The sequence below is a fragment of the Gracilinanus agilis genome, chromosome 4 (assembly GCF_016433145.1).
Source record: "Gracilinanus agilis isolate LMUSP501 chromosome 4, AgileGrace, whole genome shotgun sequence".
Lineage (NCBI taxonomy): Eukaryota > Metazoa > Chordata > Mammalia > Didelphimorphia > Didelphidae > Gracilinanus > Gracilinanus agilis.
This window is the reverse complement of record NC_058133.1, coordinates 300,167,447-300,186,241: the sequence shown is the minus strand read 5'-3', so window position 1 is coordinate 300,186,241 and position 18,795 is coordinate 300,167,447. Positions and strand designations below refer to the sequence as shown.

Genomic DNA, 18,795 nt, shown 5'->3' with positions numbered 1-18,795 from the left:
ATTTGAATTTCTGCCAGTGAAAATCTGACAAAATTCTCTGAATTCAAGTGTACCACTTTTCATTGTGTACTACAGATGGGTTGGGTTTTTTTAACCCAATACAAGAAAAAGAGGTTGAAGATCTTTCAGACATTAACCATTAAATATTAGTGAAAAGAAAAATTAAATAAAATTTTAGTAATTCTCAACCATTTGTTGAATACTAAATTCTCCCCACCAAGTGCTCCTTTAAGGGTAAGTAGGCTTTTCTTCTACCTCACTTAGGCTGTTAGAATGCTTTTATTACTATATTTGAATTACAGTACAACAGAAACTCAGATGTTTGACATGAATTTATGTTGATCATATCAGTGGTCCTTGTCAAATTAGCAGACATTATGAAATTGTTAAAGAAGAGATACAGTATCTGTATCTGTTATGTCTTTTTGCAGGGTTTTTAGCTGCTGCACTATCTATAAAGTCTAAACTATTTAGTTTATCAGTATATCTTAATTGTACAAGTCCACATATGATTCAATACATAACCACCTTTAATCTCATTCCTTAGTCAGAATTTAGATTCTAACTACTAAATAGCACTAGAGAGAGCCTCTGTTTATGTCTTATGTTTTTAGTATTTTAAAAGATAATTGTATTTCTGCATATTTGCAAATTCTTAAAATCGTTTATGTCAAAATTTCAAAGCCACAAAAGGAAAACAAAAATGTAATTTTACCAAAGTGGGTACTGTGTGTAGAAGGCTGGACCTGGAGTCAGGAAGACCTGAGTTCAAATTTGGCTTCAGGCACTAGCTCTGGGATCTAGCACTGCAGGAAAATCACTTAACCTTCCTGTTTCCTCAAATGTAAATATTTATATAGCACCTATAACCCAAGGTTGTTATGAGGATCTAATGTAAATGTAATATTCTTAGCACAGTGCCTGGAACTAGATCGATAAAGGTTAGTTATTATTACTACTAGGTACCAACTAAACTATAGAGTCCAATACCAAACTACATTTGAAAAAGAATAGAATTGATATATTGTGACTATGTTTATCCTTCCTCCAAAATTATATGTGACCTGAAAAAACTGTTGGTCTAGACACATTGATTTTGGTAGTGGAAAGAAAACAAGAATAAAAGTTAAATATTTAATAAAGCATTAGTTCTGGAAGACAGTGAGTAATCAGTACATCCTTAGATACTTTTGAAGAAATTCTTCTCTTTTTTTTAAATCCAGACTTCAGTTTCAATATCTTTTGGGGGATAGAATTGAATTCAATTTTATAAAAAATGGTTGTCTATCTCTGATCTAAACACAGGCACACTTGGTTTTATTGCATTTTGCTTTATTGAGCTTCCAGATATTACATTTTTTACAAATTAAAGGTTTGTGGCAACTCTACATTAACACAAAATTTTCTGAATAGCATGTGTTCACATGTGACATGTGTCATATTTTGATAATTCTCACAATATTTCAAGCTTTTTCGTTGTCATTATATCAGGTATTGTGATTTGATCTAATTAGTGACCTTTGATATTATTGTAATTGTTTGGGGCCATCACAAACCTCTTCCATATAGCAGTGAACTTAATAAATGGATGAAAGTTCTGTGTGTTTTGACTGCTCCACAAACCAGCAGTTTCTCCCTTTCTCCCTCTCCTGAGGCCTCCCTATTCCCTGAGACACAATGATATTGAAATTAGACCAATTAATAACCATACGATAGCCTTTGCATGTTCTGGTAAAAGCAAGATTTAATTGGATGCAGCAAATTTAATTGTTGTCATTTTAAGAAATTGCCACAGCCACCCCAACCTTCAATAACCACTGCCCTGATCAGTCAGTGGCCATCAACATGGAGGCAAGATTTCCCACCAGAAAAAAAAAAGATTATGACTGACTGAAGGTTCTAATGACAGCTAGCATTTTTTAGCGATAAAGTATCTTTAATTAAGGTATATACACTGGGGTTTTTTTAGATATAATACCATTGCACACTTACAAGACTAACATATAGTATAAATAACTTTTTTAATGCACTGTGAAACTAAAAAATTCCTGTGACTCACTTTACTGCAATATTCTCTTTATTGTGGTAGTTTAAAACCAAACCTACAATATCTCTGAGATATGCCCATAATAATCAGATATTTTGGAGTAAGGAAACAAGTACTTAAATCAAATAATAAAGAGTGCTAAGGATGAGGAAGAGCCCAAATGACTGGCTCTCTAGTCTATTTATACACTTTCTTCTACATTAGTGAATATCAGATAATATTAAATGTATTCTATTTTTTTTGAGCCAGAAGGATAAGTGAAAGAGTCAGGACTAAATTCCAGGATGCTTAATTGTCGTTCCAATTTTTTTTTCTCTCCTCATATTAACTGCTGTATAAAAACCTAGGAGCCATGATGCACTGGAAAGAGTGCTAAGCTTGGATGGTCAGGTCCTGAGTCTGAATCCTACTTTTGCCATCTGTGAGACATTGAACAAGAATTCAACAAGACGACCCATCAGTTCCCTTCCAACTCTAAATCTATAACCTCATGAATTAGGCAGTAATATGATTAGGACAGCTCCCCTGAGGCAGCTTCTCATAGGTATGAAAGCACTGAAAAGCCCCACCACCATAAAGCTGGACCTCCCCTATGGCCCCAACTTGGCGAATTTCTGAAGAATATACAAATCACAATATCCTATCTAGCTGACCAGAAACAGTATATCTATATGAAGACAAAGGGAGTTTGGAAGTGGGGGAGTGATCTCCCTTTGAATCATTGAAGAATGTCAGCACCATTGTATTCTTTTTCTTTTTGTTGTTCAGTCACTTTTAGTAGTGTCCAATTCTTTGTGGCCCCATTTGGAGTTTTCTTGGTAAAGACATTGGAATGGCTGGACATTCCCTTCTCCAGTTCATTTTATGACTGAGGAAACTGAGGAAAACAAGGTTAAATGACTTTTCCAGGGTCATAGATCTAGTAAGAGACTAGTTTTAAATTTAAAATCATTTTATCCACTCTACCACCTAGCTGCCCATCCTTTTTAATATATCTTGCTGTTTTAAAATAAAGTAAGCCTTTCTTTATTAACTATTAAATGACAGGAGAATGAGGCACTTCATCTTAACATCAAATCTAACCTACCAGCGTGATGGCATTAGTCCCAACCCTAACAAGGAACCATGGAGAGAGTGGAGAGAGGGAAAGAGCAATGTATTCTGAAAGGCAGTTACAATGACTTTGGGTAATGAGCACAAACTCTACCCATTTCAGAGTTGTACACCAAGCTGGCAACCATAGACGCTTTAGAAAATTCTCTAAGTGTAAGAAAGAAATTTCTCTGGGACTTACTTGGTTCTTTGTACCTCCTCAGTGCCTTTTTTTGCCAACATGTACGCACAACACCCATAAACAAAGAGACGGCAACCTACTTTCTGCTCTCTGAGTCAAAGCCCTGTGATGTTGGACGCTGTATATGCTGCTAGTGTAGCTTCTCAGATAAGTTCACAAGTATCTCTCAGCCAGCAGCAATTCTTGCCATTCTTTCTGATGTCAGTGTCTTAGCCATACAGAACAGCACCAGTAGCTTGGAAAAGCACAGAATCTATACTTTGGAGAGTCTCTTTCGATGTTTTTGAAATTCTTATTTGCCTAGAGCTTGATTTCTTTAAGGACTTAATACAGGTCTTTCAAGTCTTGGACTCTTGTAATGTTTTGGATGCTTATATCCCTCTCAAATAAAGACATTTCCAGAAACTTTTTTTTATCTGAGACTACTTTTCTGTTTGCCACTGGGCAATATCATTGTTGATGCTTCCTATTTTCAGACACTCATCAAAATTTTATTCTTTCAGTTTTAATTACAAGAGCAACTATTTTGCCACTTAATTGTATCTCCTTATTTCACTTTGAAACTTGTTTCATAAATTGAATGTCACTCTCTTTCAAGAGAAAAATTAGCAAAAAGCATGCCCACAACATCCTGTTCCTCCCTTTCTGGACTCTGCTGGCAAAGATTTTAAAATTCTTTACCTTTCACATAATGGGCTAATTACAGTCAGCATCTAGTTAAGAATTTTAAAGAATAAACAGTCCATGATTTATCCAAAAAGCAAAAAAAGAACAGTTCTGATTAGACAAACTCATAGAAAGTCATAGGATCATAGATTTAGCACCTGTAAAGGACCCTAGAGGTTAGATAGCCAGATGCCTTCTTTTTAAAAATGAAGAAACTGAGTTCTAGAAATGTAAAATGACTTAGCCTAGTTCACGTAGGAAGGAGAAAGGATAAGTATTTATTAGATGTCAGTATGTGCCAGGCACTGTGCTAAGTGCTATTCTGATATTATCTGAACTTCACAATAATCCTGGGAGGTAGATGCTACTATTATCCCCATTTTATAGATGTGGAAACTGAGGCAGACTTGCTATGGTTATTGAGTCTGTATTGGAACTCAAGTCTTCCTAACTCTAGGTCCAGCCCTCTATCCATTGTGCCCTCTAGCTATCTCTTACAGTGGAAGCTAAGTAGCAGAACTAAGATTCAAACACAGGTCTTCTAATTCGAAATGAGGATTACTTGGAGCCAATATGAGATTTTGACCTTTTACAACAGTGAATATATACTATCCTTCACATAACTGCCAAGATCCTCCTAAGCACAAGTCTGACCATGATGTCATTCTCCATTCGTCAGATAAGGTATCTAAAGCTCCAAAAATCTGGCTCCAGCCTTTATAATTTCATGTGTATTTCATACCCTTGTTTTTTATGTACTGTGTTTCAAATTCACTTACTGTTTGTAGAATTTGTTGTTGCATTTCCTCCTTTCGTGTATTTGCACAGAATGATGCTTATGTCAGGACATTCTCCCTTCATTTTCACCTTCTTAACTTTCTGCCAGGATTAGCTCAGGTGCTACTTCCAGCCCAAAATCTTTCATTATCCCTCTAGTCATTAGTACTCTATCTCTTCCCAAATTATATTGTATTTATCTGATTGTGTGTTCCATCTACTCAGTGCAATGCAATATCCCATGAATGCTTTTCATTTTCATCATTGTATCCCTAACACCTTGTACAGTGCCTTGCATATATCAAATGTCTAATTAATACTAGTTGAAATGAACCTTGTTCCATAGGCATAGATTTGTTGTCTTTTTTTCTGTAATGGGGACTGGCACATGCGAGGACTTCAGTGGAAGAGCCTGGGAGTCTGCTTTTCAGGATACTCCTGATGACATGTAGTGGAAGCACGCCTTGGAAAGACTTTATAGTATGCATATACATTCTGTAACTGGTTCTGGTCTGCTAACTAGGAGGTAGACCACAACCTCACCAGTAGAATGGAACTGGGACTGCCTTCCCAAAGCCAAACCTCTGACATTATTTTTCTCTTGGCTTTTCTGCTCATGTTTGGACTCTTTCACTGATGGAAAACGGTGAGAAACAATTCAAGGCTACATTTGGTCCCATGAAAAATGTAAAAACGATGCTTAGTTCTTGCCCTCTGCATTGGTTAATTTTCATTTTAGGTAAAGAAATTAGACATTACAATCTTGCAGTTTTAGAAAGGCCAGGAGAGAGAGCATCCAAATATTCAATCATCTTACAGTCCTGTTTTTCAACTATCCCAGATGAGACAACAACTCATCAGCAGTCAAGCTGCCTTTGGCTGTGGATTGGGTGGGGCAGTGTTATATAAGAAATAAGCTAAAGCTGAGCTTTCTTTCCTCAGAAACTGAGGTGAGATGAGGGACATTGTACCCCCAAGGTGCTAAGGGGAAATGTTTGAACTTATGTTCTTGCTGTATTTTCCAAAATAAATATCTCTTCATAAAACCTAACTGATGGAAGGTAAATAGAACCAGAATACTAATCCCTGATGGCTACCTGTTTGGGTTGGGGATGCAGACTGGAGCTAAGGGTGTCAGCAGAGAGACACTCTTCCACCACTGAGGATAGTGGATTGATTTTAGGTAAGTGAGTCACAGCAAACTTGTTACTCTTCTATCAATCCAATTTATTTTTAGACTCTAAATTAAGTCAGATGTGGTATCTGACCTGTGTTGATAATTAGAAAAAAAATACAATACTACCCTCCTGGCCAAATAGCCTACTTGTTGTTTCCTTTACAGAACATTCTGTCTCTCACCTCTATGTCTTTGCAAAGGCAGCCTCCGTGCCTGGAATGTTCTCTCCCCTCACCTCTGCCTCTTTTGACCTCTAGCTTTCTTCAAGGCTTAGCTAAAGAGCTACTTGCTATAAGAGGGTTATCCTGACTCCCACAGTTGTTAAATGCTCTCCACCAAATTCCACATTATTTAGTATTTATTTTTTATAGATTGGGATGGGGGGGGGGGGTTGTTGTTTTTGTTGTTGTTCAATCATGTCTCACTCTTAGTGACCCCATGGATTATAGCATGAAAATGTTATCCATTAGGTTTTCTTGGCAAAGATACTAAAGTGGTTTATCATTTCCTTCTCCAGAATTAAGGCAAACACCAGGGTCAGAAAGCTATTACGTGTCTAAGATCAGATTTGAACTCAGGTCTTCCTGATTCCAGCCCCAACACTCTATTTACTGAGCCACCTCACAAGCATACTAGAGTGGTTTGGTATTTGCTTCTCTAATGGAGTTGTTCTTTGACCAATTTATTTCACCCTGCCCTTCTCACAGTTGATATAATCAAAGAAATTCATGAGAAAATAATAGATGTAACATAAAAAGCTGTTAGACTAATTGAAAAAAATAAGCCTATGCTCTGTGGTCCTTACAAAGGGCAAAAATATTTCTCTGGTTGGATTTTTTGAAGAGCTTTGGATTGATTGTTAAAAAAAAAACATCATACCCAAGGAAGCTTCAAACAACCAGGGATGCCAGCCTTGGAATTAATTGACATATTTCAAGAGTTTGAACCAGTCTAGTTTAGGTGCAACCTTGTGGAGTATGACCTCTGTGACTACATGAAATGGCAGTAGAGGAACGGAATGGAGTTACTCCTATCTCTTCCAACAGCTAAAGAGTTTATCAGTTTAGGGGAGTCCAGGCAAGGGCATCAATTGTGCAGACAGGCAACAATACAGGAGGCAGTCACTTGAGAGAAGAAGCAGCTTCAAGAATCATAGCCCCTGGAGTTGGAAAAAAAATCCGACTATAGATTCACAATGAAGAATTAGTCCTAGAGATCCAAAGGTGAGCTGTGTGACGATTTCCCAAGCAGAGAAAAAAAAGCATTAAAGCCCTTCAGCAACAGAAATGAGAATTGCCTTAGCCAAATGTTTTCCTTATGTGTATGCCTCACTACTATATCCCAGATTTGTACTCACCCTTCCCAGAAATGCTAGCTCTTCATGGTTGATTGTACCCCAGGCATATAGGAGAAACATTTCATAGGAAGGAAAGGAACAAGTATTTGTTAAGTGCCTGGTATGTTCTTCACAATAAGCCTGAGAAAAAGGTGCTATTGTATTGTCATTTTACAGTTGAGGAAACTGAGGTAGACAGGTTAAGTGACTTACCAAGGGTCACATAATTAGTCAGTATCTGAGACTAGATTTGAACTCCAGTCTTCCTGACTCCAGGTCCAGTGCTTTATGCCTTCTAGCTGTCTATAGCTATTCTTTTTATGCTATCTTAGCAAATGCATTTTCTTTAAACATTTTTTTCAACTGATTAACCTTTAAGAGAAAGTTCACTGGTGGAGATCTCTGAATTGCAAGCATTCCAGCTCCATCTAGCAACTAACATCCTAAACTTACTATCTTTCTGGTAAAGTAGACCAATGGAAGTGTTACATATATATTTTATATTTACTTATTTGTATAAATGCTGTTTTCCACCAGCAGAATGTAAGCTCCTTGATGGCAAATACCGTTTTATTATTGTCTTCGTATCCTTAGCCCCTAACACAATACCTGGTTCATAAACACTTTAATAAATGTACATTGAATTCAATTAAATCTAATAAAGTTCTTAGAGACAAAACATTGTTTGTTTCTCAAGACACAACACAAGCTACCAGAAGCTAGTGTTTTTTAAAGTAATATACTACAAAAATTCCAAAACTGTTCAAAAAGAAAATATTTTAAAAGTGAGGAAAACAAGAGAGATTCTATTTATTCTTATGTATTCCACAATAAAGACTTAATCCCTACTAGCTATAGCAAAGCAGGGGAAATCAGACCCTGATGAGTATGCGGAGCCTTCTCCCAAAGATCAAGCATCCATTAATCAACAAGGATATATTAAGCATCTACTATGTGCCAAGTACTGGGCTAGAAATTGTGGACGTGCTTTTTTATTGTCTGCATTTCATGTCAAGCTGAGTTTTCTTTTTGGTCTTTTAACTCAGTAACCTTCCAGCCTCCCAAGATGTGTATCTGTGATGGAAGAGGGAGAAGGAAAGATGAATATTGTCTAACTACTGAGCTCTGACTGATTACAGAAGAGATTACATTGAAAACAAATAAAACAAACAAAAAAAAACCTGAAAGATTAAGATGCAGAAGACATAGTTATGCCCATACTTTAAAGAACATGATCTAAATAAATCACTCTGATTTTCCCCACAGAATGAAATAAGCTAAAGACTAAATATTGAAATTGAAAGAGGGAATATAGCATCTGAATCTTGTAACATATATTTAGAATGGAATGATTCCTCAGAATATTCTGGAGGTGCTGCTCTGTCTCCCAAGACTGACCACCCAAATATGTAGACAGCCTCGGGGACTTTAGGACAAAGTACTGGACTTGGAGTCATGAAGACCTGAGTTCGAATCCAGCCTCAGACATTTATTTAGTTATTTGACCCTGGGCAAGTTAGCAATCATGTCTCAACATCAGTCTCCTTATCTGTAAAAACAGACAGGGGGCAGCTCAGTGGTTCAGTGGATTGAGAGCCAGACCCAGAGATGAAAAGGCCTGGGTTCAAATCTGAACTCAGATACTTCCTAGCTGTGTGACTGTAAAAGGGGGTAAAAATTATGATTGGACTAAATATGCAAGAGTAGGATCACCAGGAATTAAATATTTAATTCCAAATGAAAGACTCAAGTCAGAATGACTTTTATGGTAGTTTATTTACAAATAGGAAGAGAGAGTGAAAGTAAGAAAATCAGAGATAGGATAGGGCAAGATATCTAACCCCCATCTTCACAGTGACCCTGGGCAAGTCACTTAATCCCCATTGCCTAGCCTTTACTACTCTTCTACCTTAGAATCAATATTGATTCTAAGATGGAAGGTAAGGGTTTCTAAAATTAAAAAAAAAAACAGACCAATAATAGCACCTTCCTCAAAGGGTTGGTTGGTGGGGAGCAAATGAGATAATATAGAGAAAGCACTTTACAAATCTTAAAAGTACTATATTGTTTTTATATGATCTGGTATACTGATTGTTTCAGAGTCATTCACTCAACAAACTTTTATTAAACTCCTTCTATATATTAGGCCCTCTGATAGATATTAGTCACACAAATACAAAGAATGAAATGGTCCTTCTTCATATCCTAATGGGGGAGACCACAAGTACTGTATATTTCTAGAAATGAAAATATAAAGAGAATAAAAAAACAAATAAAGAGGATAAATATAAAATAGTTAACAAGGTAGTTTGAAAGAAAGGCCACCAGCCTTTCATGTTTTATGGACACCCTTGTATTATGTAAATTCTTAAATCCTGATCCAAATGCCCCCAAATTCTCTCCCAATACCCATTGCATTCAGAAAGATTCAAGCTTCCTATGAGGTTTGGCAGCAGCAACATTCTGAAAGGAAAACCCATGATTATTTAATTATGATAACCAATAAAGGAGCATATTTATTAATAGAGGAAAACTTAAACAAGTGAAAAGCATTTTTTTTTTAAAAATTGATAATGGCTAGGCCCTGAGAGACACTACCAGGAGACTGTTAAGTATCTGTAGCATATAGTACGGATCCCAATGCTTGTGAATTAAAAATGTGCAGTCAGAAGTAAAATTGCTGTTCTTGAAAAATGTCCTATATGGCTTGACAGCTGGTTAGATGTTCCCTTGACAACTGCTCTGGTTAATCAAGGGTGTAAATGAAGCCGGGAATTCAGTCTTACATAGTCTTCCTTGCAGAGCCGGTCTTTAAAAAGCAGATTTTCTCAGGTAGAGTGGCTGGTTTTCCTCTGTGATTTGTTAGGTAGTGGGCTTGGCCTCTCTGGCCCACCAGAAGGGGAAATTCGGGAAAACCATCTCGGGCCGATGACCACGTCCCTAAGATCACCGAGGGAGAGAAGGGGGATGTAGATGCTCATTAAAGAACAGAAACCCGAGCCTGCTCAGAGCTCTTTGGCTCTGGCTGCCGAAAACCAGAAAAAGGATCCTTCATCATCCCCATTTGTTTCATTTGAGAATAAACAACCAATGATTCTGGTTGTCCAGTGATGGGTTTTTTAAGCAGGGCTTCTGAGCTCCTGGCTCTCACCGTGACCTTTTTCGTGCTATTTTGACATTTCAATGTTGCAGAGGCCGGTGGACAGCGACTCCAGAAATATGAATCAGAGAAGAATCCTAAAGTATTATTTAAGCCGCATTTTCCCGACTATTTTTACATCTTTGTGAATTTTTCCTTTTCTCCTGATTGCATTAGATGCATAATAAGTCAGTTGGAAAGCTGTACATCCACAGATATCTTTATCCACATGGCTACTTATGTAACCAGTTTAAAATATTTTACTATATTCTCCTTGTTCTAAGCTGGAAGATAAAACAATCACACCATCAATTAGGTTCTGAGTTAGACTTCCCAACAGCTCCCAGGAACAGGCTGAATGTCCTGGTTAGTGCTCTCTGTAGCGTGGCACGACTGCCACCTGGTGCCCACTGCACGCGTTCTGCCCTCCTCGTTCAGAGCCAACTGTCACAGGAGAAGGTAAAACATTTTCTGGAACCAGGAGATTCTATCTGCTAACATTTCAATGTAAAATGTCTCTATCTTAATGCTGGCTTAAAAAGATCCCTTTTAATAACAGTTCCAAGGCTAGCCTAATCCTTTATAATGCCTGAACCCAGCAGTTATGTCAGAGAGAAACTGAGAGTCACATTTGGTAAATGCTAAAGTAGTTTATGTATCAGCAATTCGATAAACAGTCATTGAGAGATTAATTCCATTCCCAGAACACATTGAAACTAATCACTTTAACAAACTGGGTGGGTTGGGCCACCAAGAAAGCAAAGGGGCAGGAAGGGATGTTTCTGTAAAAAAAAAAAAAAAAAAAAAAAAGTTTTCTCTATTAAGAAGAAATAAACCCGTTAGTAAGCCCTATGTTTATCCTTGTTCTTATCCAAAATCCACAACAGACAAGATGCCGTGATTAGTTGCATAATAGCCAAGCCTGCTGACAAGGGAAATGCACATTTATGTTTTGCACCTGGATCTAGTATGATCATCAATCTTGTAACACATCCCCTAGAAGGCTGCGTTTGCGACACAGCTATTATTGTTCCGGCACTGCTTCAGAGCTGTCGGGCTCCTGTAATTATGTGTGAACAGTGCTGAGTGTGCCCTCCCGTGAAAGGCCGAGGAGAGCTCAGAAAATCATTCTGTCTAGAGAGGGTATGATGTCACTGAGGCTTCTGACTTCCACATCTGACCTATCAAGAGCATCCCTACTTTTTGGAGGTAGGGAGAAGGGAAATGGGAAGATCATCCTTCTGATCTGTGCCATGTCTTTCTGTAAAAGACAAACTCATCCAACTTTATCTCAGTTTGAATGAGATCACCCATACACACTGTATCATCCATGATTCTGTGAGGGGTGCAAGCTACATCACAGAATCATGGATGATACAACACACACACACACACACACACACACACACACACACACACACACACCATGACGATGATGGATTAAAATGCCTTAAGCACAACATAAGCTGGAATCACCACCAAACCCATCCAAATTAAACCATCCATATTTAAAGCACACACTCTTTACCATTTTGCTCTTTAAAAAGTCAATCTCCAGACAATGAAGAGAATATAGGAAAAACAGAGCTTAGGAATTTTCAGACCCCTTGAAAAGAAAATCACTTACTTTTTCAAGTGTGTACCTCTCTTATTGCCACTTTAAAGTTATGCCATTCTACCTGACAAGCTTCAGAATAATCTCATTAATGGCACATATAAATGCTTTTATGTTTGTAGCTGTGGGAACTCAGATGGAAAAATCTGCTCATTTGAAATGGTTGAGCTGGGACTGCCAAAAGAAAAGAATTATTTAGAGCTGTTCAACCTCATTAGGATCATTTGCTCTAACTCAAAAATGAGGAAGATAAATGAGCCTTTGACCAAGTAGGAACCAGTTCAGTTGTTTCTTACCCCAATGCCCCAATCTAAAGTCATCAAAGCAATATTCTCCCTCTGAGAATTCTAACAAGTTTACTTTCTAATGGGTTATTATTGTTTCCATCCTTCTTTTCACAAGTCAAAAGTAACCGAACTTGTACTGTGCTTTCAAATTGTGTTGACTCTTCAGTTGAGTTATGGTACCCCTGTTGGAGGTGGCTCTAACTCTCTTAATTAAGGTTCAAGGTTGGTAGGAAATGAGACACTCAAAAATTATTAAACATGTAATAAAAGGAGATTTACTTAGACCTAACACAGAAAGGATATGCAAAAGGATAAAATAGTATTTATCTTCTCTTATCTCAATATGGAAACATATCTGCTAATCAGGGAAGGATATGACAAAGGGCCTGATGACTTCCATGGTCTTCAGAACTACAAAGTCTGAGGAGCCCAGACATCTGTGGCTGGTGCATTTTATTTCTTTAAGTGACCAGAAACATTTCTGCCTGTATACTAAGATATAGCTAAAGAGCACATGTTTTAAAAATGGATCTAGATCTCAGTGACTCTAAACAAATCTTTCCATGGTCACATTTTTATCACTCTTTTACAATAAATAAATATTTGTGGTCCTCTCTTTCTTTTGACTACAGACAATATTGCCAGAAATTTCAGAGCACTTTGTGTTAACTCTTTTCTATAGAGCAACATCTAGGTATATATCTATTTAGCAAATAAGTCATTGCTAACATGTTTTAATATTAACACTGAATGATTTGTGTATATTATAAATTAACAAATCGTGGAAGGGAGGCAGCTAGGTGATTCAGTGGTTCAAAAGCCAGGTGTAGAAATGGGAGGTCCTGGGTCTAAATATGGCCTTAGACATATCCGAGTTGTATGATCTTGGGCAAATCACTTAACCTCTGTTGTTTACCCCTTATCACTCTTCTGCTTTGGAACCAATATACAGTATTTATTCTAAGATGTAAGGTAAGAGATTTAAAAATAAGTAATTAATTAATGGAAAAATATTTAGGATGCACTGACTGTGCTACACACAGGAAATACAAACAAAAAAGGAAACCCCTGCTTTCAAGGAGCTTACATTCTTTTAGTTGGAGAGGACACATCTAGAAAAGGGGAGGAATTAACTGCAAAACTGATGAATATCTTTCATCCTTAGTGTACAGCATCAGAGCAGATGGCAAGTCCAGTGATCCTTAAGCTGCTCTTAAAATGTAATTCCCTAGAGAGACTAAATAATTATAAGGTCCATGAATCAGAGAATGAAGGGTTAGCATAGGCTTAAAGAGAGGATGAATAATGAAGAGAAAAAGAGAAATCCTTTTTGCAAATAAGCACCCAAAAAACAAAATTTATAAAAACAACAACAACAATAAATATGGCTAGTTAAAAGGATGGAAAGAAAAAGGGAATCTATTTGACTAACTAAAAGGTGGAAAGTTAGATGCAAGAGGAATATAACCAAGTTAAAAGTGGTAAAGAAGAAGAAACTAATAAAATTCCAATCAGAGAGGGGTTGGAAATTCAGGGGGTAAAAAGTAAGCAGAAGAGAATCAATGAGAATACAAGCACCTTAAAAGAGATTGAAGAAGAGTAACTGAAGAAACAGGACTGTGTTAACAACAAAAGGGGGAGGGAATCATAACATTTTTAAAAACTGAAATTAGAAAAGGTGAAAAATATATACTTAACTATTTTAAATGTGAATGGATTAAATAATCAATAAAACGAAAAAGTGATACTTTGCAAAAGAAAGCAAAACCCTACAATCTGATGCTTACAGAAATGTAATTCTCACCAACAATTTAGGAGGTGAGAGTGATTGTGCCCATTGTGTGTGGTTGTAAGTATTACACTTAAGGTCACTTAACTACGTCAGTGGAATATCTCAAAACTTCCATATTTCAGTAGATAATGGCTTTCATTAAAGTGTAAACTTCTACCGATGGAAATCACAATGGCTCCAGAACTCATAATGTGCAATTCTTATCCATCTGCAGTAGAGGACTTAGGTTACCATATTATGAACAGAGCATTCAGTGGATCTTAAAATCATTCAGTTCTTGTTAAATGAGTAACAAATGACTATGGTGATGATACATTGAATTGCCATTAGCACAAAATGCCAAGGAAATTAATCCTTCCACATTTGAAAATGTACATTCTAGGGGGCAGCTAGGTGGCCCTGTGGATTGAAAGCCAGGTCTAAAGATGGGAGGTCCTGGATTCAAATCTAACCTCAGGCACTTCCTAGCTGTGTGACCTGGGCAAAGTCACTTATCCCCCATTGCCTAGCCCTTAACACTCCTCTACCTTGGAATCCATACAGAGTATTCATTCTAAGACAGAAGATAAGGGATTTCTTTTAAGTAAATGTCAGAGGCAACGAATAGAATTTAGAAAAAAAAAACTCAGGACCACCTCCTTTTCTGCCCAAATTGCTTAGAACAGCATCCAACATACTAATAAATGTTTATTCCTCTGCCCTTCTTCCCCCTTCTCAAGCACATTTTTGATGAGGTTTTCATACCAATTTTCATATTTAATGCTGAGCCTTAGTTTATTTATATGTAAAATTAATTTATAAAGATCTAATTATTATGGTGGTTCAGTTTACCACCTCCAATAGCATATCTGCTCTAAGCACCTTACTTACTGTCTGCACAAAGATCATATTTTAATAGTACCAATCAACGTTTGTCAGTTGTGTAGGAACTACATGAATCTTAATTTCTTCTGAAGAAAATAGCTCCAAATTTGTCCATTCACTGTGATCCTTATTCATGCTTATTAATCAAGAGATCTTCTTAGCATTCTTTGCCTACAATCTGACATCTTATAGGTGGGGGAAGATGCTGACTTTTTCTTTCCAATTGCCTAATGTTGCAAAATGACTTCTTGTGTCTGAATCCTTAACAACACCAATGCAGTTTTGGGAGGAGGCTACACAACTGGCATGCCACCACAGCAAAAGAACCCTATCTTAGGTGGAGATTTTGTCTAAGACAAAACTGAAATTGCCTCCAGGTTTCTTCAAACGGTTCACTTTCTTGACTCAGGGAGTTAGCAAGCTTCTTTTCCTGAATTTTTTTCTCAAAAAATTTTAAGTCTTGGATTTTCGAAAATTATATGGCACTACATATGCTAATAATCTGGTTTATGCTGAATGATGCCATAGTAAATATAACTGTGAGCCAAGAGCAAGAAAGACCTGTGTTCAAATTCAGCCTCAGACACTTATTAGTTATATGACCTGAGCATTTGTCTCTATTTTTTCAAATAGAAAATGAGGATAATAAGATTTATTTTGAGAATCAAAAGAGACTATTTACAAAGTACCTAACAATGCCTGGCACATAGTAGGAACTTAATAAATTCTTATTTCCTTCCTTCTCTTACATTCTTCATACTATCATTCGCAATCATTATAATAATGATGCCTTGGTAATTTAAGGTTTACAAAGGATTTTACGTCCATTATCTCATTTGAGCTTTACAGTAGTCCTATGAGATAGATGCTATTATTGCCTCCCTTGTATAGATGTAGAAGCTGAGGCACTAAAAGCTTGTGACTTAAGCAGAGTAACAAAACTAGTAAAATTTCAGAGGAGAGTTAACCAGTACACCATGCTTCCACTTTTTTCTTGCTTGTGTGATGAGTAACTACAAGGGTATGAAGTCTACCAACAGGTGTAAAAGACTATCTAATAGGATCAGAAATAACATTTCTACAATCTCCCTCAAAATGAGTGACCTGCCAATAAGAAGGAGAGAAAGAAAAATTCAAAGTATTCAAACACATGGCTTCTTTACTTCAGGGATAGCTTTCTATTCAATATGACACAGTAGTAAAGATTGAGATTCACTTTCAGAGAAGTGTTATGAACAAATCTTGGGTATATGACAGGTAGCATTTTTCTTCAGAGACCAATCCTAGCCTTCTGAGATGTTTGGCATATTTCTTGCCAGTGAACTGAATTTAAGCATGTATGCATTGTTTACAGGTGATGCCAACTCAGAAAGAGGTGTGCTATCTAAATGTCGATCAAATTCAAAGTGGCCTTTGGTCAACTGGATCTGTTGTTTAAAAAAATCAGGATGAAGTTTAGGAGGGACAGGACAAGAGAAATATACCTGTGAAGAAAAAAAAATGCAAATATGATATGGGGAGAAAAATTTTATTTTTGTCTCATAAATTCAGATAAAGTGAGAATACAGATAGATTCATATAAAATTAAAGGATGTTTATATTTTTAGATGGTACCAGTTTGCTCTGTTACATTTGGTAAATCCTAAGGGTAAAGGACAGATTGAGCTAGTAGCCATTTCTGCTATATTTTTTCCTTGAAATATCTAAATTGCTTAAGAGGCAAAGCATTTATTAGATTTCCACTAGGTTTGAAAAAAACTAAAAAATTGAATTATTTTTTAGACTTTCTAGTCTTTATTAATTCCTTTAACCTTTTATTCTTCTTTATCTCTGAGCCTCAGTACCAGACAGTACTTTAATGGCATACTTCCTAAGTAGTGATAACTATATCTCAGTATAATCTCAATGCTCAGAGGTATGCAGTCTTTCATTTTTTATTCTATTCCTATTTCCCCTGTAGGCCAGGAAGAGGAAATTTCTACCCAGGGAGTTTAGCATTATTCAACATTGATGTTACTTGTCCAACAATCAGCCACTCAAGGGAGACCATATGCCAACCACAGTTAACACTTAGAATTTATCAGTACCCATTTACACATGTAAAGTTGTAGGAGGGTTTTTTTGTTTCTTTTGGCAAGCATTTTAGGTGATGGAATACGAGGCAGGAGAAAAGGAAAAGAAATAGAAAATGTTCAAAATGAAACATCCTTTCACTTGTCCTGAAAATTTACATATTCCCTACGGAAACATCTTTGAGCTCTATGTTCCAGGCAGAAGTTTTCCTCACTTAAGGAGAGGTTATTATGAGGGACATGATATGAATTCCCCAGTAGACAGTAAGCTCCTTGAGGGCAGAGATGATATTTGTTTTGTTTTATTTTGTTTTATCTCTCATCCCCAGAGCCTAGCAAAGTGTCTTACCAGTAGTAGCCACTAAATGAATGTGTGTTGGATTGATTGTGTTGTTATTATATGTTCCAGTAAACAGTATAAGCAATAATGAGAGTCTTTGTTTTTACTTCTAGATATATGTTGCCTTTTGGCAGTACCAGAGGGGATTGTATGATTGAAATGACTGTAAATGGAAATCCTCCTTTACAGAAGAAAGATACGAAATCACATCACTCTGCTCAGGTCAGCGAAAAATTCCTGTTTCCAAATGTTACAGTTATTTCTATTCAGCTCATTCCAATTTTTAAATTTGTGAAGTTAATGATTATTAACTCCATTTAATTAAAAGTCACATCATCATCTGGATAAATTAAGTATATGGGATTTCAGCTATGTAGAAACTCCTTCCACTGGCACCTTAGTAGATTTGCCTGAGGTTCAGAGAAGTCAGGCAAGTCACTCCAGATTGTATAGTTTAAGAGGTGTCAGAGATGGAATTAAACCAAGTCTTCTTGACTCCAGTCAACTCCTTGTCATGATCTATTTTATTAACTGATCACTGGAGTGGTTTTTTTTTAGTAATCCTGCAATACAATATTACTTTAAAATACTTCTCTGGTTCTAAAGACATAATTAGCTATATTGTTAAACATGAGCATCATGTTTGTTTATTTGAAACCACTGAAAAAGTATTTTATAGAATATATTATTTATGTTAATAATAATACTATTGCATGAATATTACACCATTTGGTTATGTTATATTATATTATATTGTGTCATATCATATTATGTTATATTGTATTGTATTTTATAATATTATGGTTATATTAACTCACAACAACTCTAGAAGGTGGAAGCTGTTATTTTTGATAATTTACAATTGAGGATACTCATACAGATAAAGCTTAAGTGACTAGCCTGGGGCACCCAGTTAGTAAGTAAGGTCAAATTTAAAATCGGATCTTCTTGACTCCCAGTCCACTACTCTTTCCACTGTGCAACCTATCTGTGATCTATTTGAGAAAAACCATAATTCATAAAGAGAAGAGAGAAATTAGTAACATTTAATATATGACAGATAGATACTTGACATATAGACAAACTTTTTATGGGATGTAATAGAAATATACAAAATTTAATAGTTTACTAATGTTTTCAAATGTTCTTAGACATAAGACTTCTCCCTGGCAAAATCAGTTATATCAAATTGAGCTAATTGTAAGAGTGTGTGTGTGTATATATATACATATATATATATATAGAGAGAGAGAGAGAAAGAGAGAGAGAGAGAGAGAGAGAGAGAGAGAGAAAGAGAGAGAGAGTAAATATGTCATTCAAAATTATCAAAATTCTTTTATTCTAAAGACAAAGTTGGTCCTAGGTTTATTTAATGAGTCTTCATAGCAG

General features: G+C 36.3%; 1 protein-coding gene across 1 annotated transcript in view; it reads left to right on the top strand.

The window, feature by feature from the left end:
- Positions 1-18,795, top strand: part of EYS (eyes shut homolog) — a 1,520,124-nt gene that overhangs the window by 1,194,813 nt on the left and 306,516 nt on the right. Inside the window, exon 16 of the mRNA XM_044675358.1 lies at positions 17,520-17,628. Coding sequence (XP_044531293.1) covers positions 17,520-17,628 — 109 coding nt within the window. The remainder of the gene's footprint in view (positions 1-17,519; positions 17,629-18,795) is intronic.